At 60.6% G+C, this 27,412-nt stretch overlaps 1 protein-coding gene across 3 annotated transcripts in view; it reads left to right on the top strand.

The window, feature by feature from the left end:
* Positions 1-27,412, top strand: part of GALNT9 (polypeptide N-acetylgalactosaminyltransferase 9) — a 72,344-nt gene that overhangs the window by 27,436 nt on the left and 17,496 nt on the right. For all 3 annotated transcript variants that reach the window (XM_032849203.1, XM_032849204.1, XM_032849205.1), the window contains 4 exons: positions 9,343-9,509; positions 10,769-10,943; positions 14,683-14,880; positions 20,842-20,959. In XM_032849203.1, the coding sequence (XP_032705094.1) occupies positions 9,343-9,509; positions 10,769-10,943; positions 14,683-14,880; positions 20,842-20,959 (658 nt within the window). The remainder of the gene's footprint in view (positions 1-9,342; positions 9,510-10,768; positions 10,944-14,682; positions 14,881-20,841; positions 20,960-27,412) is intronic.

Here is a 27,412-nt window from a genome sequence, read left to right as displayed (position 1 = left end):
CCGGGGTGTCCTGACCGGGCGGGTGGTCAGTTAAGGCAGGTGACAGGCTTCCCTTCTGCCCGCCCTGGAGATTGGGGTCTGTGCCCAGGAGGGAAGTGCTTGTGGGGAGGGCAGGGGTCCTGAGTGAGGCTGGGCAGGGGGCGGCTGGAGCCTGCTGCAGCCAGATGGGGAGAGGGGAGGCTGCCTGTCCTGGGCTCCCTCGCCGCTGGGGATCTGTTGGGATGGGGGCAGGGCCCACTTCACCCCAAGCTCTGGAGCTTGTCAGGGGGTGAGGGCTGTGTCCACCCTTAGAGGCCCCATGGGGCCGCGGGGGCTGATGGCCAACAGAAGTTCTCCATACTGAGCTGGACCCTGGCCCACGGTGGGTCTGTGACCCCAGGGATGTCTGAGGGAGAGCCTGGAGGGGCTGGAGGTCACGGGCCGCACTGATGGCCCAGGGATTCATGGCAGCCTTGGGCACCCCTGCAGCCTGCTCCCTCCACAGGGTACATGAAGGTGTCCAGGCTGCAGGATGGTTGCCCAGCCCGTCAGCACATGGGGCAGTGACCCTGCAGCCCCTGTGACTGTCCCACTTGGTCCTGTGCCCTGGTTCTGACAAGTGGGAATTTGTGTGTGGGTCTGCCGGGCTCCGCAGGCCTTCCTGGGGTCCAAGGATGGAGCGCCACCAGCCTGCGTGTCGGTGAGCCTGTGGTGCAGTGAGTCTGGGCCCTACAGCTGGGTATGCAGGCTGTGTCTTGGCCGTGGCCTTGTCTCTGTGAGGACGGGTGGGGACAGGTCAGCTGCGGCTGCTTTGCCATGCACAGTGACTTCACAGTATGTGTGCTCCCTTAGCGCCGCACCACGAGAAAGTACGAGCCGTTGATGTCCTTCCAGGGCTGTCTGTCTCTGCGGTGTGTCCCCGGGTCTCTAGGTGAGATGCTGTGGCGTGTGTGGTTGTGTGTACGTGTGTGGTTGTGTGTACGTGTGCGCCCATGCATGAGCCCGCGAGTGTGTGTGTGCATGGCTGGGCACGCACCCCCGTGTTTCTGGGAGGTCTTGCAGCCAGCTGCCTAGACGGACAGATGGACTCGGGAGGCTGGTCGCATGGGTCTGCCCCACGCTGCTCGCGGTAGGGGCCATTCTGCCTCTGGGCCCCCCGGGTCCTGCCTGCCTCGGCCCCCTCTGCCACCTGGCCAGCAGGAAGGCCTCGCAGAGGTGTGGCCTTGCCTGTCAAGTTCTCCGTGTTTGTGCGGACGCTCCTGTGAGGGTGGGAGCGTGTCCCCCAGAGCAGGCAGGGGCCGCCCCAGGAAGGTGTCCACAAGGAGGCGGAAATGCTCCCCGGGTGACCAGCTTCTGAGAACCCGCCGGCGGCAGCCGTTCCCAGAAACATCTGTCAGGGCTCCAGAAGGCGCAGCCCCCGGGGCCGGCGCCCGTGACGGGAGATAGATGTGTGTCCTGCTGTCAGCAGGCGAAGCCCGCCGCTTCCCCGGGAGGCGTGCTGCCTCTCTGTCCTGCACGCATTCCTCCAGCGGCACAAAGGCGTCCCCATAAATTTCCATTAGTGTCGCTGCCGTGGCCCTGTTTCCTGAGAGGCCAGCAGGGACGTGCCTGCCACGCGCTCTAACCGAGACCTTGGAAGAGGCTCTTCGGGGCCTCGTAACCAGCCCTGCTCCTCTGTGGGTTTATAAATCCTCAGAGCTGTCCCTGCGGTTGAGGACTGCCTGCAGCTCCGGCTGTGGGTGGGGGACGCGGAGTCCGAGCCGGCATCGCCGTGCACCAAGCTCAGCTGCCCGGCCAACTGGCACCTGCCGCACACACGTCGCCCAGCGCACCTGCGGGAAGCGCCCACTGTGTGCCAGCGCCTGCCTGCCAAGCCCTCCCCCCGCCGCAGCTGCATGGACACCGGGTGTCACGGACACGGAGGCGGGAATCAGATGGGGTGCGTGGGGACATTCTGGACTCAGCTGGGGCTGTGATGTCAGGGGCCACCATGGCTGGGAGCTCCGTGGCGGGGCAGTGGCAGGGCTGGCGTTGTCCGGGGGTGGTCGCACGCGTGGATGCCGACCCCAGCTGTCCACCGGGGAACCCCTATATGGCAGTCGGGTTGCCTCTGTGGTACCTTAGCGCCCCGACAACAAAGGCAGCCTGCTCTCCGTGAATGCCCAGAGGCACGTGGCCTCACCTCGCCACGCTCTGTGGGTGGGAGCTGGCTGCAGTGGGAGGGTCCCGGCCGAGGCATGCAGGGGTGCAGCCTGCTGCTGTGGCCTCTTTGGGAAGCACGGTGGCTACCGCCCCTCTTTAAGACCACGCATCACAGTGTTTGAGGTACATGGGCTGGATGACACCCCAGGGAGGACTGGGGTCCCCCAGAGAGAGTGGAGGTTCTCTGTCGGTGACAATAATGTCACATGAAAATCCCACACCTCAGCTAGAAGGGGCTGCACAAGGAAGGGATTCCTGACCTCCCGTAACCAGCCGCTGCAGTCAGTGTCCAGAGGCGTTCAACTGGCAGTGGCTGACTGCGTCAGGGCCCCGGTTCTCCCCAGTTCTCTGCTCTGCCACACCCATCCTCGTGGTCACAATGTGGCTGCTGCAGCTCCCAGTGTCACATCTTCACACCCTCCGGAGGGGCTAGAAAAATATGTGTCTGCATCTTGTGTGTCCTAAGAACAGAGGACCCTCTCCCGGAAGGCTCTGCAGACCTTGCCTTGTGTGCCCTGGGCCGTCTGCCCGTCTGCCTGTGAGCTGTGAGAGGCAGGGGTGCTTGTCTGCTTCTCTCAGGAGCTTGTGCTGTTGGGTCCACTCATTCTCTGGCCTCTCAGATCCTGGGGGCTGGCTGAGAATTCAGCGGACGGGTTGGCTGGTGGCCCTCTCCCTGCACCCACAGGGCTGAGGCCCCAAGCTGGGACTGCCTGTCCTGGCAGAGGACAGGGTCAGGACAAAGCCCTGTTGCCGAGGGAACCCAGCTCCCATAGACAGAACCTCCGTGAGACGAGGTGGCCGTCAGATGCGTGACCATGAGCACTGTGCCGAGCCCGCTGGTCCCGGCTGTCCCGTCTGCTGAGGGAGAAGCTTCCCGCACGTCCAGGCAGAGCCCTCCCGCCGCACGGCGAGCTCGGGGATGTGCGTTCCAGGGCCGGCGCCGGGTCAGGATCCCTTCATCGCACGTGGCAGAAGATCATCTCAAACTGGCTTCACGTGGAATGAGAGACGGGGCAGGGGTCACGGGGGGCCATGATGGCCCCCGTGGGGAGGGTGGACGTGCAGGGGCTGGGTCCCTGTGCCACACAGTCCCGAGGGCAGCCACAGCCTGGCAGTGGTGGGTACTTACACGTGGCAGAGGGAGCCGGATGGGAGGCCACCACCTCCAGTGATGCGTGGCCACACTAAGCCCCAGAACCCATGGCCTGTCCCCTGGGGAGGCAGAAGGGAGTTGACACAGGCAGGCTGGGAGGAAAGCTGCCTTCAGCGGAGCCTGGTTCTTATCTTTTTGTTAGGCACGAGCCTTCCCTTATAACAGCCCTTTCCGCTGCCTGGGTTGAGCACAAACCTTCTCTAATGGGATAGGGATTGCATTTTAGGAGTAGAAGAGGGTTGTTTTTTTTTTTTTTAACTTATTAACATATAATGTATTATTTGCTTCAGGGATACAGGGCTGCCAATCCTCAGGCTTACACAATGCACAGCACTCACCATACCACATACTGTCCCCAGTGTCCATCCCCCAGTCACCCCATCCCTACCCACTCCCACTCCCCTCCAGCAACTCTTAGTTTATTTCCCGAGATTAAGAGTCTCTTATGGTTTGTCTCCCTCCTAATCCCATCTTGTTTCATTTTTTCTCTCCCTTCCCCTCATGACCCTTCCACCCTGCCTCTCAAATTCCTCGTATCAGGGAGATCATATGATAATTGTCTTTCTCTGATTGACGTATTTCACTCAGCATAATACCCTCTAGTTCCATCCACATTGTTGCAAATGGCAAGATTTCATTTCTTTTGATGGCTGCATAGGATTCCATTGTATATTTACCACATTTTCTTTACCCATTCATCTGTTGGTGGATGTCTAGGTTCTTTCCATAGTTTGGCTATTGTGGCCATTGCTGCTATGAACATTCAGGTACACGTGCCCCTTTGGATCCCTACATTTGTATCTTTAGGGTAAATACCCAGTAGTGTGATTGCTGTGTCATAGGGTAGCTCTATTTTCAACTTTTTGAGGAACCTCCATGCTGTTTTCCAGAGTGGCTGCCCCAGCTTGCGTTCCCACCAACAGTGTAGGAGGGCTCCCCAAAGAGGCTATTTTAGTGCAGTATTGCACTGGGACAAAATGGACCATATGCATTGTGCTGTTTCTAATTCCAACAACTTAGAAAGTACACACGCTCCCAGTGGGGTGACTGGTCAGGGCAGATGAACGCCACGGGCAAAGACAGCCTCTCCCGGTGTGCCCGGGAAAGGCCCGTGCTCTCAGAAGCGCTAATTTAAGCGTCCCACAGCAGGCGGACAGCCACGCTATCCGTACAATACCTGCAGAGATCGGCCCGTGGAACTGCGTGGCTGTGGACTGGGGTTGCCCAAAGCCCAGGACTGTCTGTGCGCCCGCTCCCCACTGCCTGCTCGAGCCCGCTGGACAGGACAGCGGTCATGCCCACGGTGTCCTGCCTGTGGTCCTTGGGGGGCCGGTGTCTCTGCTGCGTGACGGGGGCTCAGCCTGGGCTGCCTTGAGGGGGTGCTGTGGTGGGCAGGCAAGCATGGGAGGGGCTGGCGAGGTCAGGCAGACTCTCGTTGATGAGTGAGGTGCCCACGGACCCCAGCATCCCTAGGGCTCTGTACTGTGAGTGGGGCTCATGTGGGGAGCACCCCTGACCACCCCGGCCCCCCAGTGTGGAGATGGGAAGGAGCCTCGAGCCATGCTGACATTCCCGCACTGTATGGGGCTAAGACTCACCCTCCCCTGCACAGAGCCCACCGTTCCCACAGGGGCTGCGTCCTGGCCAGTGGCGCCCCCACTTTGGCCCCAGGCACTCCTCCCATCTTTTCTCCCTTTCTTCCTCCTTAACTGAACCCCAGACGTGGCTGGGCGAAGCCCGTATGAAGGCTGATGTCCGCAAACCTCTCAGGGGGCCGAGCCGTGGTCAGTGGGACATATGTGGACTTGGGGAGTGTGTGCCGGGTGGGGAGGGCAGGATCTTTCCCTCCTTCCCTGCTTCTTGCGATGGCATTGGGGCTGCCGGTGCATGCAGGCTTGGGGACCAGCCCACACTCAGCACAGTGACAAGGCAGAAGGGCCCGGCTGCCAGTATCCCAGCCTCCAGCCGCCCCAGACCACAGCTCCACAGTGCACCGACACAGAAACCAGCATCTGTTTTGTTATTATCATACCTGTATCATCCCAGACTGTCCTTCAGTCATGCCCGCCCAGGTCCTTCTCCCAGTGTGTCCCCCCAGCTGTGCCCTCCTGGGCTGTCCCCACAGTTGCCCCATCCTCCCAGTGTGTCCCCCCAGCCGTGCCCTCCTGGGCTGTCCCCATAGCTGCCCCATCCCCCCAGAGTGTCCCCACAGCCGTGCCCTCTTTGGACTGTCCCCACAGCTGCCCCATCCCCCCAGTGTGTCCCCACAGCCGTGTCCCCCCAGGCTGTCCCCCCACTGTGCTCCCTCCAGACTGTCCCCCCACAGCCACACCCAGACACACTTGGGTGTTACTGGGCTCAGGGAGGGGACAGCCCAGGCATGGCGTTGGAGTCAGCTTACTCTGTCACTTTGAGATTACATGTGTCTGTTTGCCAAGCTCCAAGGTAATCTGTCCCGTGCTTTACAATCATTGAGACCACAGTCACGCTGTTTTTACAAAGGCTGTCTGGACAGCACCAGGTCCCATAATAGACATGACCCTGTGGATTTTCTAGACTCATTCTTGTTGGAGGAACTAAGTGAGAAAAACCTCAAGAAGGAATATCACTTCGTGTGAAGAATTCCTTCCTGGCCGTGGCTTCTAAGGCAGAGACGGAAAGGCGGAGAGGTTATCTGGGGACTGCCACAGCACAGAGGGCCCAGCACGGAATCCAGGCTCTCAGAACTAAATTCGTGGAATAGACTGGGCTTGCATGATTCCGGAAACCGACCTACACCAGTGAGACGTGTGTCCAGGCTGTGGAAAGCTGAGCTGGGAACACCACCCTGCTATGTCAGTTAGACACTCGGGCCATGTCATCTGGGCCTAGGGAGTGGTGCCCCGACGTGAGCTCCCTGCGGACTCCCAGCCTGGGTCCTGCCTCTCCTGTGAGTTCCATATGGTTGGGACTCAAGAAGTGACCATCCAAATGTAAGCCAATCAGAGCGTCCTGTCTCCTCGGTGATGGTCTAAGGCAGCGTGTGCCGCCCAATCAGAGCCAAGGAGTCAGAGGGGGCTTTCCCACCTGTGCTGGGAACCGGACTGTGCTCCCCAGAGCATCTCCCAGCCCCATGAAGCTGTGGAGTGAGAAGAGCCTGTGGTCCTGCCCACGTCCTCTGAGCCCCTGGGCCAGAGCCCAAAGTCTCAGCCTGGACTTCTCCCGGAGGCCAGCCAGTGACTCCCCCGCAGCACTTGCCTTGTTCCTGCCTGACGGACCTGCGGAGCAGAGGATGGAGAATGTATCTGGAAGGTTCTATGGCCCTGCATTCCCGGGGGTCTTGTGCTCTCCCCAGAGTGTCTGTGTCAGGAACTCTCAGGGACATGATCCTGCACAGAGAGCATTTTCCATCCGGTGAGGGTGGCATGTTCTAAGATGAGCGGCTGCCATGACCCCCAGGGTGAAGTGCAGGTGGCCGGCAGGAGTGTCTACACCCCGTGGAAGGTTGTGAGAACAACCACCCCGCAGGAGCCCCGTGTCCTGCTGCTGCCTCCTCTGATGCCACGCCATAATCAGTCCTGGGACTCGTGGCCAGAGTGGCGGGGGGAGGCCTGCGGTGCATGTGTGCACAGTGTGGAGGGCGGAAAGGGGCACTGAGTGTCCCCTGGGGCAGGGGCATGCTGCCCTCCACAGCCTGCCTTGCCAGCACAGCCTGTTTCTCATCACTCCCAGTGCACCCCACCTGCTGGTTCCTCCCTGTCCCCCCCCTCCACATGTTGGTTCCTCCCTGTTGGGCCCGTTACTGGCTGAACTGTGTCCCTCAAGTTCATACCTGGGAGCCCTGACCCCCAGCACCTCTGGATGTGACCGTGTGGAGGCAGGGCCTTACAGAGGTGACAGGTAAAGTGGGGTCTCCCAGGTGGGCCTGTCCCCTATGGCTGAGTCCCCATGGAGAGCAGAGCAGGGTGCAGACACACACAGGGCACAGCTACTGAGACATGGTGGGAAGGTGGGAAGACCACGTCTGCCCGCTGAGGGAAAGCCTCGGGAGGAACCAGCCCCACTGCCCTGGATCTGGACTCCAGACCGTGAGCACACGTGTGTGGCTTAGGCTGCTGTGTCTGTGGTGTTTGTTCTGCAGCCAAGCTGAGCAGGCCAGGGCTCACCTCAGTGCCCAGCTACTCATGGCTCCTCCCTGGCTGCCTGGTCTAGAGACAGCCCCAGGGTCCCCACCCATGACCCTGTGTGGTCACTGTCTCTGCCGCTTCCTCTCAAAGTCACTGCCATCCACTGTTCTTGTCGTGTGCTGAGGTAAGAGCAGAGATGCTAGTGTGCTGTGAGCTAGGAGGGGTCACCGGCGCTCTCCCGCCAGTGCTAGGGTGGCCCCTGGCTTTGGGCACGGCTGCTGGCTCGGGTTCAAACCCCAGCTGTACTCACTCCATAGGAGGGAAGGTGGCCCTTTTGAGCAAGGTTGTGTGTGAATATGAGTCAGTGTGAGAACGTATGTGAGTGTGAGTCAATGTGAGAATGTGTGTGTGTAAGTTAGCGTGAGAATATGTGTGAGCATGAGTCGATGTGAGAACGTGTGTGAGTGTATGAGTGTCAGTGTGAGAATGTGTGTGAGTGTGAGTCAGTGTGAGAATGTGAGTCAGTGTGAGAACATGTATGAGTGTGTGAGATGTGTGTCAATGTGGTCAGTGTGAGAATGTGTGTGAGTGTGAGTCCATGTGAAACATGTATGAGTGTGAGTCAGTGTGAGAATGTGTGAGTCAGTGTGAGGGTGTGTGAGTGGTGAGAATGTAGTGTGAGTCAGTTTGAAAGCATATGTGTCAGTGTAAGAACATGTGTGTGTAAGTATAAGAACGTGTGAGTATATGAATGTGTGTGTCAGTGTGAGAATGTGTGAGTCAGTGTGAGAACATGTGTCATTGTGGTCAGTGTGAGAATGTGCGTGTGTGAGTGTGCAAGCGCCTATGTCTAGCTGAGTGGCCTCTGCCATCTTAAGGAGAGATTTGGTGCGTTTACATTTATTGTGGCAGCAAATGTACATGACTGGGCCCCTCCACGTGTATCTTCCTATTTCCTTTGCTCTTGTTTCCTCTTTTTTCCATCACGTTATTTTTTTTTTTTAAGATTTAATTTATTCAGTTGGCAGACAGAGATCACAAGTAGGCAGAGAGGCAGGTGAGGGTGGGGGGGGAAGCAGGCTGAGCAGAGAGCCCAAAGCGGGGCTCGATCTCAGGACCCTGGGATCATGACCCGAGCTGAAGACAGAGGCTTTAACCCACTGAGCCACCCAGGTCCCCTTCCATCACGTTATTTTTGACCGTTTGCTAAGTTAGTTACTGTCTGTCTCCCTTGGCCCCTGGTGAATTCATTCCACCACGTTATTACCCCAACAGCCCGTTGCCTTCTGCAGGCCCCTTAGCAAATGTGTATCATTTAATCAGATTGAGGAACCAGATGTCCCTCGCCCCATGCCCAGCCCCTGCATCAAGACCCCTGCGAAAACCACACGTCCCCCCCTTGTGCCCCTCAGTCCTCAGGTTTGGCCAAGGCTATTACCTTCAGCCCTGATGATGAGGCCATCCCTGCAGGTTTCATGTCCACTTCCGTGGCCCTCCACTGACGTTGGCCAGGCCCTGCTCAGCCCATCGCCGGCTACCCGGGTTCCACTTTCCGCACCACACTCAAGGTGCAGGGTTCACTGTGGACGCTGCTCCCACAACCCCCCACTGCACACCCCCTGCAGGTGGAACCAGGTGTCGATGGCATTGGGCTCAGGGCGGGGCCCCGCCCACCACTGGGCCATGACCTGACATGACTGCCATTCCCTGGCTTTCAGCATGGACACAGTGGGCTGAGGCTCAGAGCACTGGAGCCCCTGGCTTCAGACGGACGTCATCACTGAGTCTGGGGCTTCCCCCACGGCCTTGCTGCTCTTCCGTTGGGTATCAGAGCGAGAAGCGGCTGAGCGGGCACGCCCCACGCTGACCGCTAACCGCTGACCACAGACTGTGTCCCCGCAGGTGCAGACAGATGACCCATGCCACTGACCTACCCCAGATCTCTGTGGTCTTCATCTTTGTCAACGAGGCCCTCTCCGTCATCCTGCGCTCTGTGCACAGTGTGGTGAACCGCACGCCCTCGCGGCTCCTCAAGGAGGTCATCCTGGTGGATGACAACAGCGACAGCAGTGAGTGGGGGCCGGTGGGGGACCCCAACAGCGCAAGAAGCCTGGAGCTGGGGGCCGGAAGCCTGGAGTCAGGGTGGGCCGGGCTGTATACCCCGTGGGCTCCAAGACCGAGTCCTCCCTGACTCCCCTGGCTCTGGGGACGGCCGGTGTCCTTCGTGCTTTGGCTGGAGCTGCATCCCTCCCCCTCTGCCCCATCTTCATGCAGCCTCCCCGTGTGTCTCCTCTTGTACTAACACCTGTTGCTGGACGAGGCCCACCCGAAGTCCATGAGGATTTCTCCTTAAGATCCTTAACCAGTTACATCCACAAACACCCTACGTTGAAACTCGTCCCGTTCTGAGGCTGTGGATGACCTTAAAGTGGGGGCTCTATTCATGCCCTACAGATGTTGCCCAGAAGAGGCCAGGCAGGCTGAGTTCCCTATCTGCTGATCACACCTCCTGCCTCTTGCCTGTGAGGGGGTGTGGGCTCCAGTGAGGGTCTGCTGGCAGGGGAGCTGGGCCAGCACTCACAGCGGGGACCCCGCAAGCATCCCATGCCCGCCGGCGCAGAGGGCTCAAAGCCCCTGCCGGGGGTCCAGAGATGCCTGGGCACCACCTGAGCCAGGAGCTTGAACCCACCATGGGCAGCCCCGAGACTGAGGGCCCGTGGGCTCATCATGAGGGGCTCTCCTCGGCATATCTGGAGGGAGGGAAGGGGAGGAAATTTGGGGGACACCTTTGGAGCCCTCCAAGGGCAGGAGGTGCTGTGTCCAACCCAGGGCCGGCTACTTGTCTACACTGCGGGGCCCCAAGCTGACCCTGTGAAAGGAGCCAGGATCGAGCGTCTCTCGTCGGGACCTCAGGGAACTGGGGCCCCACAGCGTCTGTCCTCAGGGCTCATGAATATAGTAGCAGGCGTCACGGCTGAACACCGCCCAGTGTGGGCCGACCCCGTGTGCTCACCCATGCGTCCGTGCGAGGCCTTCCTTCCTCTTCGTGGGGGAGGCACCCAGCCCCCGGGGACGCCTGTCTCCATGACACGCGCCTCAGTCCAATCAGTCCTGTTTGGCTGGCTTTTGCCTGTTGTGCCCACACGGGAGGGCGAGCCCCACGGTATCCCCAGCCCCTGAAGCACGTCCGGCCGCCGCGGGTGCCCTTCAGCGGCCGTGGAGGATGGGCCTAGGGCACACAGCACCCCAGCCTGCCCACGCTGACCGGGGGCGACCTCGGGGCCCTCCCGGGGCACGAGTTGCTGAGGCGATTCTGTGTCCCCTGCAGCGGAGCTCAAGGCCAGCCTGGACCAGTACGTCAACAGGCGGTACCCAGGCCTGGTAAAGATTGTGCGTAACAGCCGGCGAGAAGGCCTGATCCGGGCGCGGCTGCAGGGCTGGAAGGCGGCCACGGCCCCCGTGGTGGGCTTCTTCGATGCCCACGTGGAGTTTGGCACGGGCTGGTGAGAGCGGGGTGCGGGGGGCAGGGCCGGGGGCTGGCTGAGGGCACTCCCTGGGGGGCCGGCAGAACAGGAGCCTGGGGGCCGGAGCATCCGGGTCCAGCTCCCAGGCCGAAAGCCGCTCGTGAGGCACCAACGGCAGGACGCCATGCATCTGGCCGGCCACCGTGCACAGAGAGCGCGGACACACACACAGCTGTGTGCTAGCGCCGCCCACAGGGTCTGGCACGCTGTCAGCAGCCCAAGCCCTGAGCACCAGTTGGAAGCAGTTTCTTGTCCTGGGGAGCCCTCTCGTGCATCATGCAGGTGGGAAGTGGGCCTCTAACAGACACCTGCAGGGGCACGTGGCTAGGGAGTGGCAGGGCTGCACGGTGGGTCAGGAGCAGGTGTGACCCCGCACCCCGGCAGGGAGGCTGGGGCGCTCTCCCTGGGCTCGTGCTTGCCCTGCCGGCCTGGTGCTCCATGAGGTCTCCTGGCCAGCAGCCCCAGCAGCCCCTGAGGGGTGGCCAGAAGCGCAGGTCTGTGCGGCCTTGGGTCTGCAGCTTGGGGTACCGGGGTCCTCATAGGTGCCACGGGTACAGCCTGGGCCACCCGGAAGCCTGGTGCAGCTCTGCAGCAGCCTTAAAAATGGTGTCTGCTGCTAGCACGTCATCCCCAGTCCAGGGGGATGCCAGGTCCCCAGGGAGTGTCAGACCCAGGGTTGCTCCTGCCACCTCTGTCCAGACCCCACTGTCCCGAGGCAGGGGGCATGCTGATGTCCTCAGAGCAGGTGTCTGAGGACGTCTTGAGCAAATAATTGGACGTGCTTCAGAGTTTTCTGGACAGCAACAAGCTGGTCCCTTAACTTCTCTGATGACTGCATGTGGGTGGTGCCCTGCGCAGATGAGAGAGGGCTTTATCGTGGCGGGGGAGGGAGCGGGGGCAGCGATCCTGTGGGGACACTCTAGGTAGGGGACAGTCACGGTGGGATGTCCAGCGTGTCAGCACAGCGTGCCAGCACGATGTGTCAGCACAATGTGTCAGCATGGCACAGGCAGGGGAGGCGGGGGGCGGGCGGGGGAGGTCTCCCATCTCCCCATGTTCAGGTAGGATGCTGGACGTATGCCCGGGGTGGGGGCTGTTGCCAAGACTGTGTGAGTGCTGTCCAGGAGACCCCCGCGGGCGCCTGGCTCCGGGCCTCAGGGTCAGATCAGAGCTTCCCTGGGATGGCAGACCAGCCCCCAGGTGGCCTGGGAGCCGAGGGGACGCTTTGGACACAGAATGCGCCCACGGGAGTGGCCCATGGGCGCAGGGAGTTTTGACCATGCATATCGGTGACCTGGGGCTCTGAGCCACACCAAGCCAGGAGGCTTTAAACAACAGAAACTACTCTCTCCATTCTGGGGCCTGAAGTCCACTGAAGGGACACAGGTGTCAGCCAAGGCGCCTGGGGAGGAGGGGTCCTTCCTTGTCTCCTCCAGCCTCCAGGGTCCATGGAGTCCTTGGGCTGTGGCCACAGCCCCATGGCCTTTGTCCTCCCATGGCTTCTCCCCCATGTGTCCATGACTTTCCTCTTCTGCTTCTCAAGAAGGTCCTTGTTGTTGGATTTAGGGTGATGTGATCGAGGTTAAACCTTCAGTGGGGGTTCTGCAGGGGCAGCAGCGAACAGGGGCTGCCCGTGGTGCCCACCCGCTGAGCCGCAGGGAGAAGTTGGCCCACGGCGGCGGCTTGCCCTATTTCAGTAGAAACGAAAACTCACGATTTATGTATCAAATCTCCCGCGCATATTTTCAAACACTGCGAAGCCTAACGTAAGATATTCCCTGGGATACCAGCCGCAGGAAACGAGGGGTCGGTGGTGGCCGTGCTGACTGGGGACCTGTAGGCTGGGTGCAGTCCTGAGTCTGTGCGGCGGGGCTGGACCAGTGCTGTGCGTGGCTCGGTGTCCCCAGCTGGTCTGAGAGGGTCTGGCATCCCAGGGTCTCCAAGGTCGTGGTTTCCCGCCAGCTGCCGCTGGCCCCAGCAGGGGCTTGGCATCTCCTAGGCCAGCGGAGCCTTCTCCTTCCCCTCTCCTGTAGCGTCTCAGCTGCCCCAGGACCATGCTTTTGTCATGAGGGTTGGTTCTGTTCCCACACATTTGGCAGAGATGCGAGTTTCTTCTGCTTGACTTCCCCTCCGAGGGCCCTTTTTCTCTCTGCTCTGCTGCCCTCATGAGACAGCCCTTCTTCTCCCACAAAGTGTATCACCTTCTATTGTTCATTACGGATCACTGCCTGCCCCCCACCAGGGTCACTCCACGGGGTTGTGTAGGTTGCACACTGCACAACCATACTTGGTAGCTGTTCCTCCCTCTACCATACCATGAGCTCCCTTGGGCATTTGGAAGCCATCTGGGAGAGCTACAAGTCAGTCACTTCAAATGCAATTTTAAATCAGTGTAACTTTAATTTTCACAACTGAAAACCCAGTTATCCATCTGCAAATAGCGTCCCCCTCCCCCAGGAGTGGCCTCCACAAAGACGCTGCCTTGTTAGCAGATGTGGCATTTGCAGACTGTTCTTCATCTCTGGGCGTGTTGCTAACAGTAATTAATTAATCCTCGTCGCAAAGCTGGAAGGCAGGTAAGTACCAGGCTGTCGCTCAGCAGGATGGGAAAGAGGACAGGCCGTGTGGCCGGTGTCGCCAGGTGGGACCAGAGGACCTGTCCCCACAAGCGGCCCCACCTGGGGCTGGCGCCCTGGCCCTTCCAGCCCTCCCTGCTGCTCCCGCCCCTGGTCCCCAGGCAGCGGGCCGCCCATGGCCACAGTTGAACTCCAACTCAGAGCCCAGGCTTCTGGCGCTGTCTCGTGCTTGTCCTTGCAGGAGAAGCAGCATGTCCAAGTCCCTGCTTCCCCAGGGACTCCCCACAGTCTGCAACTCACGCTGCTGGCCAGAGAGGTCACCCAAGAGCCCAGATCCTCGGGTCCCTCTGCTCTCTGGCTTTACTGCATATGCTGCTCCACTTCACTCCAGGCTCACATCCCAGGGCCTCAGTGCTGCCTGTGCCCTCACCCATCCCTCCAACACGCATCACACCCCTCCTGCTCCTAGCCCAGGGCAACCTACACTGACTCCCTATTTTAAACTGCAACCCCCAAGTCAGCCTTTCCTTGTTCTCTTTCCTGCACAATACCTGTCACCTTGTACCTTCCCTTATATGTTGATGTCTGCCCCCTACCCTCTCAGGACCACTATGTACTGTTGTGTCGGTTGCGCACTGCACAACAGTGGCCAATAGCCTATCTCATCCTTGCAACAGACCATAAGCTCTCAGAGGCATGGATGTATTCCAGTTTGTTAGACCAGGGTGTGGCACATAATCGGTCCTCAGATTAGGGCTTGTGCGTGTACCTCGCACAGGAGCAGAGCAGAAGGAGCAGGGAGCGGGATCTGGAGCTGTGAACCAGGCCAGTGGCAGAGTCTGCGGGCTGCCTTTCAGGGGATGTCACGGACCGGAGCCCAGGTGGTCTTCATGTCCTTGGGGTCAGACAGGTGTTGGTGGGGTCAGGGCAGGAAGGTGAGGTCGAGGCCCCAGGCAAGTCAGGTCTGCGGCCAGATGCCCCTGGGCTCCCAGGGCCGATGTCCTTGCCCGGCAGCAGGCTGAGGTCTAGCGGGTGGGTGGGCCTGACCACGTCACCCTGCCTGTGGGTGGCGGACCCGTCTTCAGGTGCCAGCTGGGGGTCCCGGCGCCGTGGCCCCCGCACAGGCACACGCCTCCCTGCAGGGCTGAGCCGGCGCTCGCTCGCATCCAGGAGGACAGGCGGCGCATCGTCCTGCCGGCCATCGACAACATCAAGTACGACACGTTTGAGGTGCAGCAGTACGCCAGCGCGGCCCACGGCTACAACTGGGGCCTCTGGTGCATGTATATCATCCCGCCCCAGGACTGGCTGGACCGCGGCGATGAGGCCGCACCCATCAGGTGAGCCCACCATGGGGGGGGGGGCGAGGCTGCCACGGGGGCGGTGGGGGGGGCAGGAGCCGGGACTGGTCGGGGGGGCACAGGGGCTGCTGGGGGAGGGGGCAGGGGGGCAGGAGCCGGGACCGGGAGAGGGGCTGCCATGAGGGGGCTGTGCAGGGGCTGTCACGGGGGCGGGGTGGTGGGGGGCGCAGGAGACTGCTGTGGGCGGGGTGGGGGGAGGGCGGGAGCAGGAGGGAGACAGAGGCAGAGGAGCAGAAAGGAGGAACCAGTGAAAGAGAAGCAGACCTGGAGGGAGGACGGAACCCAGAGAGGGAGGGAGGAGAGCGGGAGGGAGATGGAGCTGGGCAGAGATGCCACGAGAGCCAGGCATGGAGCGGGAGCCACAGGCGCGAGCAGTGGGCCGAGAGGCCAACAGGGCTGCAGACAGGGACCCCACAGCTGTCCTCAAACGTGTGTATTTATTTAAATTGATTCCTAAACATGAAAACAGAGAGTTTTCCATGTTGAGAATACACAGATCCCACACTTTTCGGGAGGTGGGAAGGCCCGCACCCTGACAAGGTGGCCACGGGCCGGAGCTGAGCAGGCCACGTGGAGCAGGCTCGGGCCTCCAACGGCTGTAGCCCCCACGGCGCCCGTCGCCCCAGAGCCGCTGCCTCCTGCTGAGCTGTGCCCGTCAGCAGCTCTGCCCTCAGCAGCCCCTTCCCCACCGCCAGAGCCCTGGGAATCCAGGCTTCATAACTCGGTCCTGGGGGTGCCTGTTACCCGCTGACCTCCGGGGGACCCCCACAGGGGCTCGAGATTTCCGGGGCTGGGAGTCACCCACCCCCCACTCTGTTCAAACTGGCATGTCCCTGCCCAAACCCCGCCGAAACGGCCCACTGTGCCCGGGAGCCACTAAGGCCTTTGAAAGCCTCTCCCCCAGGAGGGCCTTGTGGGGGCTTCCAAGCAGCAGCCGCTGCTGGCCGAGAGCAGCCGGGACACCCCATTGTGAGGTCTGCGGACCCTGGGGATGAACAGCTTGGCCAGAGCCCGGCATCTCTCGGATTTTGAGGAAAATAGTGTTGTCGACACAGAGAGCTGCCCGGAGCAGTAATTCCCAGGACCTGGAGAGCAGCATCCCCGGGCTCTGGCCCTGTCCCAGCGGCCACGTCCTCAGAGACGGCCGCGATGCTCCTGAGAGCCTCAAGGAGCAGGAGCTGGGGCTCCGGGGCCTCTGCAGGGGACACGGATGCAGAGCCACCCAGGCCCAGAAGTGGGCCACCAGGTCCCCAGGCTCGCTTGGAGCAAGGAGCAGCGGTTTGAAAGGAATTTTTCTTCATTCAAGATGCACTCCATCCCTCGTTCACAAAACCGGGGCCCAGTGTTTCCGGTCGTAGGACTCAGTGAGGTCAGCCCAAGGGGAAGCACCTGAAATTTTTGGCAAACTCTGGACGCCCCGAGCCTCCCGGGAAGCAGGATTTTCTGGCCAGACTGGGTCTTGTCTCAAACTTCCCTCATCAGTGGCCCTACCTGAGAGCTTCTGGAAACCCCGAGGCCAAAACTCCAAATCAAGCACGGGCAAAGCCTTTAGACAGACGCACTGCCAAAGGAGATGGAGAGGCCCGCAGGTCATGGAGACGCCGGCCTCCGTCAGGACAGACGGACTGCAGGGAGGTGCCCGGGGCCGTGGGGAGGGCCGCGCTGGGCGCTGCTGAGCTCCCCCACGAGCCCCAAGGCAGGACTGGCAACACCGCTTCAGAAGACGGGTTTGGCAGTTTCTCCTAAAGGTGCAGCCACGTCCCGCTTGGCACGCCGTCCCCGCGGCTGTCGTCCTGGAAGCTCAGGAAGCCTCTGTCCACACACAGACCCCCCCGGACACTCACCGTGGCCGCACCATTCCCAGTCTTGGAAACGCCGCACACGTCCAGCAGGTGTGAACGGGAGGCTGAGCGGCCTCGGCCCGGCTGCCAGCACCCTTCGTGGAGCCGAAGGGACCAACCGTCGTACGGTCAGGCTGGGCCAGCGAGGGGCGCAGGAAGGAGACGTGACCGGCTTTCAGGGCGCTGGATGCCAGCTTTGAGCTGCACTTAATTCCTGGAGACCCCGTGTCCTGCAGGACTCCTGGCAGATGTCGGGGAACGGGGGCTTTGCTCAGGCCCATGATGGGGAGCTAGTGGGTCCCTGGGTTGTTCCCCTGGTTCTCGCGTGGCTGGAGACACGCGCTGGAGTACTGAGCCCTCGGCTGAGCCAGGCCGGGGAGCAGCTTTGAAGCCCTTTGCCCCTCATCCTTGTCCTCACTGAGAGGATCCCCTTGGGCCCCCCACCCGGACAGGGCTTCCTACCACTGCCCACGGGGTAGAGCCCGGCTGTGCCTGGCTCCCGGCAGAAGGCGCTCTTGGAGGTTGTGCGACCCACCCCGACTGGACGGATCGCTTCCCCGAGCCCAGCGGAGGGTGCGTGCGCGTCCACGGGGGTCTCTTCTGGAAAGCGGTCTGAGAACTGTTGAAAACTGTTGAAAGCGGTCTGAGAACTACCAGCCCGCGTTGCTGATGGGAAGAGCCGCTGGCCTTCCCGAGGACACGTCTGCACGTCAGAGCCAGGCCCGAGAGGCGGGCGTGTGAAGATTTACTGGAGGAAATTTTCTTGCTGTTCATCGTACTTGAAGCTCAAGGAAGACGGAGAGTGGGCGTGGGGGAAGCGCGTCAGCCCGGCTGCCGCCTCACGTCCCAGGGCGCGGCATGTGGGACCGCATGCAGGAACCTGCGTGCGTCCCGTGGCCATGAGCCCGTGGCCAGGGTTGGAGCTCCCGTCCCCAGGACCGGGGCAGAGTCCCACCCATGCATGCAGGGGACGGTGAGGGCCCTGTGGGCATGAATTGGCTTCCCGCAGGCCCGGGGGGCCCCAGGACAGGCCTGCAGGAAGGAGATCTCCGGGTCCGGCTGTCGGGCCCCTCCCAGCACCCTGCCCCTCCCACAGCCAGGCGTGTGTGGGGCGAGGGCCCAAATCTCACATACACACACACACCCTGCACACTGATAGACACACTCACAGCTGCACACCCAAACCACACACAGACACAGGCACGTAAAGTTGCTTGCACACACAGACACACCTGCACACACACCACAGGCACACGTGTGCAGACACACATCCGTGCACAGACACAGACGCTCTCCCGGGCGCACACAGGACGCTTCTCCAATCCCCGTGGAAGAACAGTGACCATTTACCCTCTGACTTTCTTGCTTGTCTTCTGAGAGGTGCTTGCAGGGGTGCTGGGTGGTCCCTGCTGCCACAGGCTGGGTGGTTAGTCCCGTCCCCCGAGTTCGTGCCAGCATCCATGTGGATGGCCTCCAAGCTGACCTCCTCCGTGCTGCAGCTTTCCGCAGACCGCGCCGGCTTAGTGCCCAGGACAGACGCTCATGGCGGGGTGGGCGACAGCAGTCCTTGCCGAGGATCCTGGTCTCCAGGCACCTTCTACAGTCGGTGTTGGCAGGCGGGGTGGCTGGAGGGAGGCAGCGTCTGGCCCGCGGGGTGTGGGTGAAGGAGCCAAGCACAGGGAAGGCCACATGGCCTAGGGGCTCAGAGCCCACCTGGTGCCCCCTGCTCTCGACACCTCTCGGGGCGCATGGGGTGCTTCTGGCCTTCCAGCCGTTGCTTCAGACTTTCCCAAGAGGGCCGATCCCATCCACACCAGTTCCTGCACACGCCCGTGTGGAACATGTGCAGACTGGCCCCTCGTGCTCCGTGTGCCCACATGCCGTGCGTTGCCCTAGGTGCCGTCCCCGTGCTCGCTCACTGAGCATATGGCCGGCCGCACCCCTGAGCACGTGTCCTCTTGATGCCTGAGTGGGCTCACCCCGACCCTTGTTGGTCTCCCGGAGGCCAAAGGGCACGTTTGGGGGTCTTCGTTTCATCATCACCCCTGCATAGGGCTCCGGAGTCCCATGGCTTGGGAGCGTGTGTCTGCACGTCTGTGCATGTCTGCGTGTCTGTTACGAGGCAGGAGCCTCAGTGGGGCCCTGGCCATGGGCCGTGCGTGTCACGCAACAGCCCAATGTAAGGGTGCCCCCCCGACGACATCTCCCCCGGGACCCAGAAACCCCTCAGCCAAAGCAGCCTTAGGCTTGCTGTGTTCTGTGATCACCGTACCATTTCCTCATGCCGGCAAACTCCACGACCGCTGGTTCCACTCCCGTCACCTCGTGCATTTATTTTCAGTTTATTTTGGAATTCTGAGCAATAATAAAAAAATCATTACCAGCTACGACAGACTTGGCAGGGAATCTGGCACTCTAATTCACTAGAGCCCACCCGAAGATTTTCGTTGCCGTGAAGAAAACGAGAGAAGTGTCTGTGATACGTCGGTGCATTATAACTTAACCCATCAAACCCTTGCTATTAAAAGTCAAAAGCAGTTGGGGCGCCTGGGTGGCTCAGTGGGTTAAAGCCGCTGCCTTCGGCTCAGGTCATGATCCCAGGGTCCTGGGATCGAGCCCCGCGTCGGGCTCTCTGCTCAGCAGTGAGGCTGCTTCTCCCTCTCTCTCTGCCTGCCTCTCTGCCTACTTGTGATCTCTGTCTGTCAAATAAATAAATAAAAATCTTTTTAAAAATTTAAAAAAAAAGTCAAAAGCAGCATTAAAATTTCGTTACCCTTAGATTTGTGACCAAAATCTAGTGACAGATCAAATCAACTCTTTGCACAAATAAAAGGATAATCGTTTTTTAACACCTCTGTTATTCTTGGACAACTGACGGGCGTTTACTTCTGACTTGCCACTCGCTGAGCAGAAATGCTTCTCGTGAGTTGTGATGGAGACCCTCCTTCCCTGTTGTTTTTAGTGATGAGGGATGTCTCTGCAGGAGCAGCGGCAAGAGGAGGGAGCAGCTTTGCTCTGGAGCGGCCACAGGACCTTTGTAGACACCAGAAGTCCTTTGCTGCCTCCTTGCAGGGCCTGGAAGACACCAGCCCCTCAGCCTACAAGCTGATGGGCCTCGTCTGTGTTTCGAGGCAAAAACCTTTCATCAAAGCCTAGAGGCCCTGCTTCCTTGCGCCATCTAGACTGTGCCTTCTTCTTGCTGGAGACAACTTGCACTCTCTTTATCCTTACCGCCTGGGGGACGCTCACTGTTCCATCCATTAGTGATTGAATGAAGAGTGAATGACTGCGTGGTAGCGGACACAGTGATGCTGGCTTACCGTGCCCCGCTTTACTCATGGTGCTCTGTAAGACCACTTCCCCGGGACCCACGACCCTGGTAGATTTGTGAGGCATACTAGAGAAAATGTAACTAGCACAGAGATGCTTGATTCCACAGATAGAATTTCTGCAGACGAGTTAAGATTGACGGTTTTTAAACGTGTGGGTGTGGATAATTATAGAAATAATAGAACAGATGGCAGTCCGTAGTCTACAGCTGCACAGGTTGTGCACTCTACAACTTCAAGGTGTGTCATTCAGAAAGAGCCTGATATCAGTGAGGTTCCTTAGCACATAGCAGTGCACAGCCTATGCCACGGCCCAGTGCTTCCCTGAGTCCTGGCATAGAGAATGGACAAAATGATGAAGGAGGAAAGCAAGTGACTCAGGCTTGGGAAATGATGTTCAGGGCAGTCAAACAACTCGCTAAGTAAACTAGTGTCTGTAAAATCCCCCAAGTCGAGTGCTGGTTCACTAAGTAAACTAGTGTCCGTAAAATCCCCTACGCTAACTTGCCCAAGTCAAGTGCTGGTTTTCATCATCTACTGATGCTCTTCATTTAGCCTTCGGACTTGGCCTGTGCTGGGAGCGTTCCTGGGCTCTGAAGGGGACAAGCTTGACCCTGAGGGGGGCCTGCCTGGGTCTGGGAGGTGAGAAGCCGCTATCCTGAGTCCCGGGCTCTCCAGCTGCAGGCCTGGTCTGTGTCCAGCACCACAGCAGATTGGGGCTCGGGGCCGCGTGCCTGTCACCTGCTCACAGCTGTCTCTGCCCCCGCCAGGACCCCCGCCATGATCGGCTGCTCGTTCGTGGTGGACCGGGAGTACTTCGCGGACATCGGGCTGCTGGACCCGGGTATGGAGGTGTATGGCGGCGAGAACATCGAGCTGGGCATGAGGGTAAGTGGCACCGCACGGGGCCCCCGGACCTGTCCGGATAACGGGTGTGCAGACCCGTTAGGGGCAGCCGTGGAGTCAGCGTGAGGAACCACACTGCGTGGGACACCGTGCTGTGTTTGTTCCATAGCGAACACCATCTGTTCTCAGGCGCGCACGGCGCTGCGGGGAGGTTGGAAGCATTCAAAGCTGCTCCTTCGGCTCAGGGAACTGAGTGTCCGCAGTGGGACAACTGCCCTCAAGCTGTCCCACTGCCGTGCACGCGGTCTAGGTTCACCTCAGTTGGACGTGGAAGGCAGGGGTGCAGGTGCGGGTCGTGGGCACTGGAGGCCCCATGGCTGCTCCCGGTGGGCATGGAGGCAGCTCGTGCAAAGGTCCCAGGCAGGACTGGGCCACTGGGGCCCCATGGGGGAGGGCATGGGGCTGCATGGCCAGGGGCACCTCCAAGGGATGCCGCGAGCTGAGATCTATGGGCCCTGGCCCCCAAGCCTCCCACCCTCTTCCCTGCACCCCAGGGGCCCCTCCTGGTTTCAAACTTCCTCACCTGGCAACTTGGAGAACTAATAGAAAGTTCTGGAAGAATCTTGGCTGCAAATCAGGGTCTCTGGGGTGGCAGAGCTCTTCTCTCTTGGGTGCCCGAAGCTGAGGTCCGACCTAGCCCCCCAGGGAGGGCACTTTGTCGCTCAGGCCTTTGGGAATGTCGGTGGCGGGAACACAGGTCCCCTTCAAGGGCAGCGGCCCGGACAGCCCTCGGAACCAGCACTTGACAGATCTGAGCAGGCGGGTTTGGGGATCTGAAGCGCCCAGAGAGCCGGCTCCCTGCCAACTCTGGGCAAGACCCTCCTCCCCGGAGCCCACGTTGCCTGCAGGGAGCTGAGCGGCATTTACCAGCTCTGTGAGCGCCGGCTGCGCGCCCGCCTCCGGCTACGGAGGGAACAGGTGGCGTAGATCCTGTTTCCCTGCAGCTCACCTTCCCTCGAGGAGGTGAGAAGAGAAAGTGTGTCATTTAGTGAGAAGCACCAAATGGAGAAAGGAGGCAGTGAGGGGCAGGAGTGCAGAGGAGGGACAGTTTTAGAGGTGGCAGTCAGGGAAGCCTCCCCCCAAGAAGGGACATTTATAGAGAGACCTCCAGGTGCCATGAGGGAGCTTGGATGATCCGGGGAAGGGAAGGGTGTTCCCGGCAGATGGAATGGCCGGTGCAAAGGCCCTGGGGCAGGAGCATGCTGATGTGCTCCGGAAGCAAACACACGTGTACAGCTGGAGCTGAGGGGAAGAGGGAAGGAGGAGAGGGTCAGCTTCTGCTCTGAGGAAGCCAGGAGGCGTTGGTGGCTCTGAGCACAGGATTGGCTTCCGTGTTTCTGGGGTCCCTCTGGCCCCTGGGATTCCAGGGTGGAGGGAATGAGGGCTTCTGGAGCGATGCAGAGAGGTGAGTGGTGAGGACCGGGGAGGTGAGATCCTGCGTGGTCTGGTGCATCCTTGAGGAAGCGCCCCCCGGGTTTGCTTGGGGGTGGGGTGGGCGCTCAGGGAGGTCATAGCTGCCTTGCTAGTAGTTGGCCCGAGCAGCTGGGCAGGTGGAGAGGTCCCTGTGGCGCTGGAGACACCGGCTGTCCCCCGGAGCCCGGTGCTTGCAGAGGCTGGGTCCCTCCCCACCACGGGGCCTGGCGTGGGCTCTGACTCTCCTCTGCTTCAAGAAAAAAATGGTTCAGTGCTGCGTTTCAGTCTGAAAAGTAATGAATCAGGTTTTAATTTGGAGTGCACAGCGCACTTGAAGGCTGGTGTCCCCGGTGAGGCCGGGTGGCTGGCTTTCCACAGTCGTGGGACCTGCAGCGCCCAGACCGTCACTCCTGAAAACCAGTGCAGCTTCTGGGGACGGGCTGGGCCGTCAGTGACCCAGTCTCCACCCCCCGCCTCTGCCCCCCACTTCCCAACCCACCGCTCTCCCCCAGGGCGCAGACCCCTTCCTCGGCGCTGCTGGTTAACTAGGTCCCGGGTCCGGATAGTGGAGTGGCTCTGCTCGTGGGGCTTGGGAACCGGGTCCCCTCTCAGGGGACACAGTGTCCGCCTTGGGGCCTGCTGTGCTTGGCGCCGTGAAGCCACAGCCCGGCGGCCGCGCTTCTCTAAACTTCACTTGGGGCCCAGCTGGGACAGGAGGCCCTCGAGGGTCTGCGACTCTGACTCGGGGACCGGACGACCGGACGGCTGTCAGTGGGCAGGGGCAGGGGCCCAGGCTGCACCTCCAGCCTCCAGAGGCTTCCTTAAAACGCCGACCCCCAGGGTCCACCCCGGAGGGTTAAACCCAGTGGGGGGCAGGGCGCCGGCACCCTGCAAATGCCCAGGGGCAGAGCCAGGGTGGGGGGCCTGGCTGGGGCTCGGTGGGCTGCACTCCGGCTGGTTTGGGCTTCTGGGGTGCGTTGTCTGCCTTTGCTTCTGGAGTCTTTACTCACGGAGACGAAGGCTGGGCTTGAAAACTTGCCACACAGTCTGTAGCAGTCACACGTTTCTAAACCTATTTGCTCTAAGCTCTTAAGTTAAACCTCGGGACCCGATGATTACAGTTATAAGTCTAATCCGGTAAGAACACTCACCTCCCCTTTCCCTCTGATTAATGTTTGATTAACTCGGGTTGAACAGGTTAAAGGCCGTTAAACAACAATCAGTTCCATTTCTGCCTTGAGTTAATAAAATTCCCTTGAATCTTCTAAAGTGACACTTACAGATATAATCTGTTTGCTCTTCTGCTTGAGCCCTTTGAAGGTCTGATATCACAGCAGAAATCCCCCCACCCCAGGTGCTTGGAAAGTTCTAGCGTATCTGATCCCTGACACGTCTACCAAACCTCAGATTCTCTGAATCATTTCAGAAACGTTTGCCATTCTCTTTAATTCTCTGACACAGACTAATTTTAAATAGAAACCTTAGAGTCAGCCTCCAATCATGCATGTTAGAAACGGAAGCAGGAGGCTGCGCCGGCAGATTCTTCTTCACGCTGACTTTTCTCAGCTGTGCTGGTCATCGAACACGAATCCTTCACTAACAATCCCCATCCTCACGTGGGGAGCGAGCTCAGCATGGGCCGTGCTCCGAGCTGGGAGCCCCGGGGAGGCCGCCGCGGGTCTGCGCAAACACGGGGGTCCTAGGAGCCGTCGGCACGCGCAGCAGACTCCGAGGGGGCCGGGGAGCCGGGCTGCGGCGGTCCCCTGCGGCTCCGGCTGGGTAGGGGGAGCGGGAGCCTGGGGAGCTGTGGGGCGGGGGACAGCACTGGGGAGGCCCCACCCAGCTAAGGTTGCAGGGGCAGCAAGGTGTCCATGCAGGGCCAGCGGGAAGCTCCTAGTGCTTTCTGCTCCCTCTCTCCTTCCAAGGCAATCCCAGCTGGGCTGAGGGCAGGAGGGTCTGTGCAATGCTGAGGAACCCCCCTGCTCAGAGCAGAGCCCCCTCCAGGGCCTTCCCCAGGGGTAGAGGGGGGTCAAGCCAGCCCAGTGGGCCAGGCAGGGAATGTCAGCCTGCGGTGGGAGGAGAGTGGGCAGGGTCTGTGGCTTCAGAGGGGCCTGCGGGTTCCGGCAGAAGCTGGCCTGGGGTACAGGACAGGGAGGGAGAAACAGAGCAGAGAGGTCCAGGCGTGAGGACACACAGGGGCCGGGAGTTGGACAAACTCATCCCCAGAGGAAGCGGGGAGGGCAGGCTGAGCTCCCCACACCGGTGGGATGTGGTTCTCCCAAGACTGGGGTCCACGATGCCAGGAACGAGGTCCTGCACGGAGAGCGACCCCTGGGAGCCTGACAGAACTGAGCGGAGCCTGGCAGGAGGGTGGGGAGGAGCTGTCCCTGGATGTCACCGTGACAGCATGTAGTCCCTGAGAATCCGGCAGGTCAGGGAATGGGGAAGGAGCTGCGTCCCATGAGGGAGGCTCTCCCGGAGGACGTGAGGAGTGCTGCGTGTCCTGTCCTGTCGGGGAACTGGGGAACTGTGGCACCCGGATGCCCCCCGCTGGGAAGGGGGCGCCCAGCAGAGGCTACACATGGTGACTGCAGGGAGGGGGCGTCTGCACTGTGACGTCCAGAAGTGGGGTTGATGCGTGGCAAACGCAAGGACACGTGGGTGACAGAGAAGGGCAGCGCACCCCCCGCCCCAGGTGACAGCGGCAGCCACTGCTGGTTTTGGTGCTGGGAGGTGGGGGAAGGGCGGAGGTGGGGGAAGGGCGGCTCTCACCTGGGTGGCCGATGGGGCATGGGAGGCGCGTGTTAGCATAGACAGGAGCCCTCTGGGACCTTTGAAGAGGGGTGTCAGCATGAGGAGACCCCAGTGCCCAGCTGTGCTCGGGCCCCAGTGCTGTGACCATGGGTGGGACCGGAACGTCCCCCACCTCAGTGTCCACTTTGCATGGTGGACTCTGGACTCAGGGCTGTGCAGGTCCTGCCGGGTGTGGGGAGGGCTCTGGGGCTGGCGCTGCCAGGGGGCCTCGGGCCGGTTTGCAGAGGGAGGCGACGTGGCGTGGATGTGGTGCAGATACAGATACAAGTACAGTGTAGACGCATAAGCAGATGCCAGTGTAGATGCTAGAGGTGGGTGTGCTCACACAGCACTGCTTCACGTGTGTTAAGTAGTTTTACACATACAAACCGTGTGGACGGGTGTGTTGATACATGTTCCTTCTTCTGTTGCTACGGGGCTCAGGGCAGCTTCACGGGTAACAGGGACGTCCCAGCAGGACAAGATAGATTATATAGATTATATATATATAACTTATGAGGTAAATTATATACATATGACGCAAGCCAGCGGGGAGGACCCGGGTGCAGGCAGGCCTGCTGCAGGGGTCCCGAGTCACGCCCACCCCAGAACCTCCACAGTCGGGATGCGGTGGACGCCATTGGCTGGTGGTGGTGTCGGGACAGCGGCTCGCCTGCAACCACCACCAGCCTGGGGCCCCAGCCTGTCCCCAGGTTTAGAGCAAGGTCTGCCCCAAAACCCGCCCGCCACAGGCCTAAGACGGGCACAGAGGGGCAAGGGCAGGGTGACCAGCACACTCCCTCTGTGTCCCAGAGCAGGAACCTGCCACTGTCCCCGTAGAGATGCTGACGGCTGGGAGCAGGGGGTCTGTGAAAGCCTCACCCCGTCCCACTTATCTGCTCCCTACACAAGCCCTCAGAGCCCCAGGGCTCCCCACGCCCTGAGAACAAAGCCCAAACTGGGTGGGACCCACAGCCTCCCCGCCCAACACCCGCCCACCTGGGCACACAGTCAGCCACCCGCCCTCCCCTCCCGCAGCCAGGCCCGGCTGGACCCTCTCTGGCAGGTTCCCTTCCAGCCCTGCTGCTTCCAAACCCAGCTCTCGGCCCCACAGCATGTTCCTCTCACGATATATCTCTGTCTGTGGTCCCTCGCTGACACCTCCCCCTGCCCACCCCACTGGACTAGGACTAAGCCCCGGAAGGCCAGGCCTGCGCCTGTCTCGTTCGCTGCCTATTGGCTGCTGCGGGTGACCCTGTAAGTCCAGGTCCCATGCCCTTGTGAATGAACACAGGAATCACCTGGGAGGGAGAGGGCCTCTCTGTGACCTGCTGGATGCCAGAGCCTGGGGTGGGGACACGTCGAGGAAAGCGAGCTGTCCTTTTGTGGAACAATTTCTTATGGGTGTCTCCCACGCAGTCCCAGGTGCTAAGGATCTCTGCTCACCTGAGGCCTGTGTATCCAGTGCATGGCATGCTATCTGTGGCACCTGTGGAAAAACATGGGCAGGGGAGGGACGGCCAGTTGTCGGTTTACATGGGATAGTCCGGGCAGGAACGCCACATCTGAGCAGGTGTGAAGGAGGAGAGGAAGCAAGCTAGGCAGCTGAGGGGAAAGGCATTCCCAGCCGAGGGGCGGCATGTGCAAAGGCCCTGAGGCAGGAGCGTGCCTGGCAGGCATGTGGCCCTCATGGCAGAGGCCGCAGGCAGCCCCATGACCCCATGGTCTTTCTCCTGCATTCTGGCGCAGATGCACCTTGCAGCCACGCTGTTTCTGGTCCGTTCTTGGCAAGGTGGCCATGGAGCATGGCCCACTCAGAGGAGTAATTCTGTGGTCCTAGGGCCATGTTCCCCTTCTGTGATTGTAGAAATGCCAGCAGTTCCTCCCCTAATGCGAGAGTCCACGAGGCCAATAGGGGAGATGAATCCATAGCCTCCGTTAGGCTAATAAAGTCCAAGCCAAAACCAAGCGGTGTGTGTCCCGGCTGGGAGAGCCATCGGCAGAAGGCAAGTTGGAAATTGTCATCTATTTGGAGACTCTTGGACTCGCTGCTTCTCCGTGGTGTTACGGGAAAGCCTTCACAGTGCTGGGGCATCACAGCACCTTCAGACCCAGCCTTTTCAGTGGGACATGGGCGTCAAAGCCCTGGGGGCTGGGTGGCGGGCCTTTCCTTGTCATCCCAGAGGGGAGTTAGATGTGCTCCTGTCTCGCCAGAGCGGTGGAGCGGTG

Source organism: Lontra canadensis, unplaced genomic scaffold, assembly GCF_010015895.1.
Source record: "Lontra canadensis isolate GAN:19392208 unplaced genomic scaffold, GSC_riverotter_1.0 scaffold220, whole genome shotgun sequence".
NCBI classification, from domain to species: domain Eukaryota; kingdom Metazoa; phylum Chordata; class Mammalia; order Carnivora; family Mustelidae; genus Lontra; species Lontra canadensis.
This window is presented reverse-complemented; position numbering and strand designations above follow the sequence as displayed.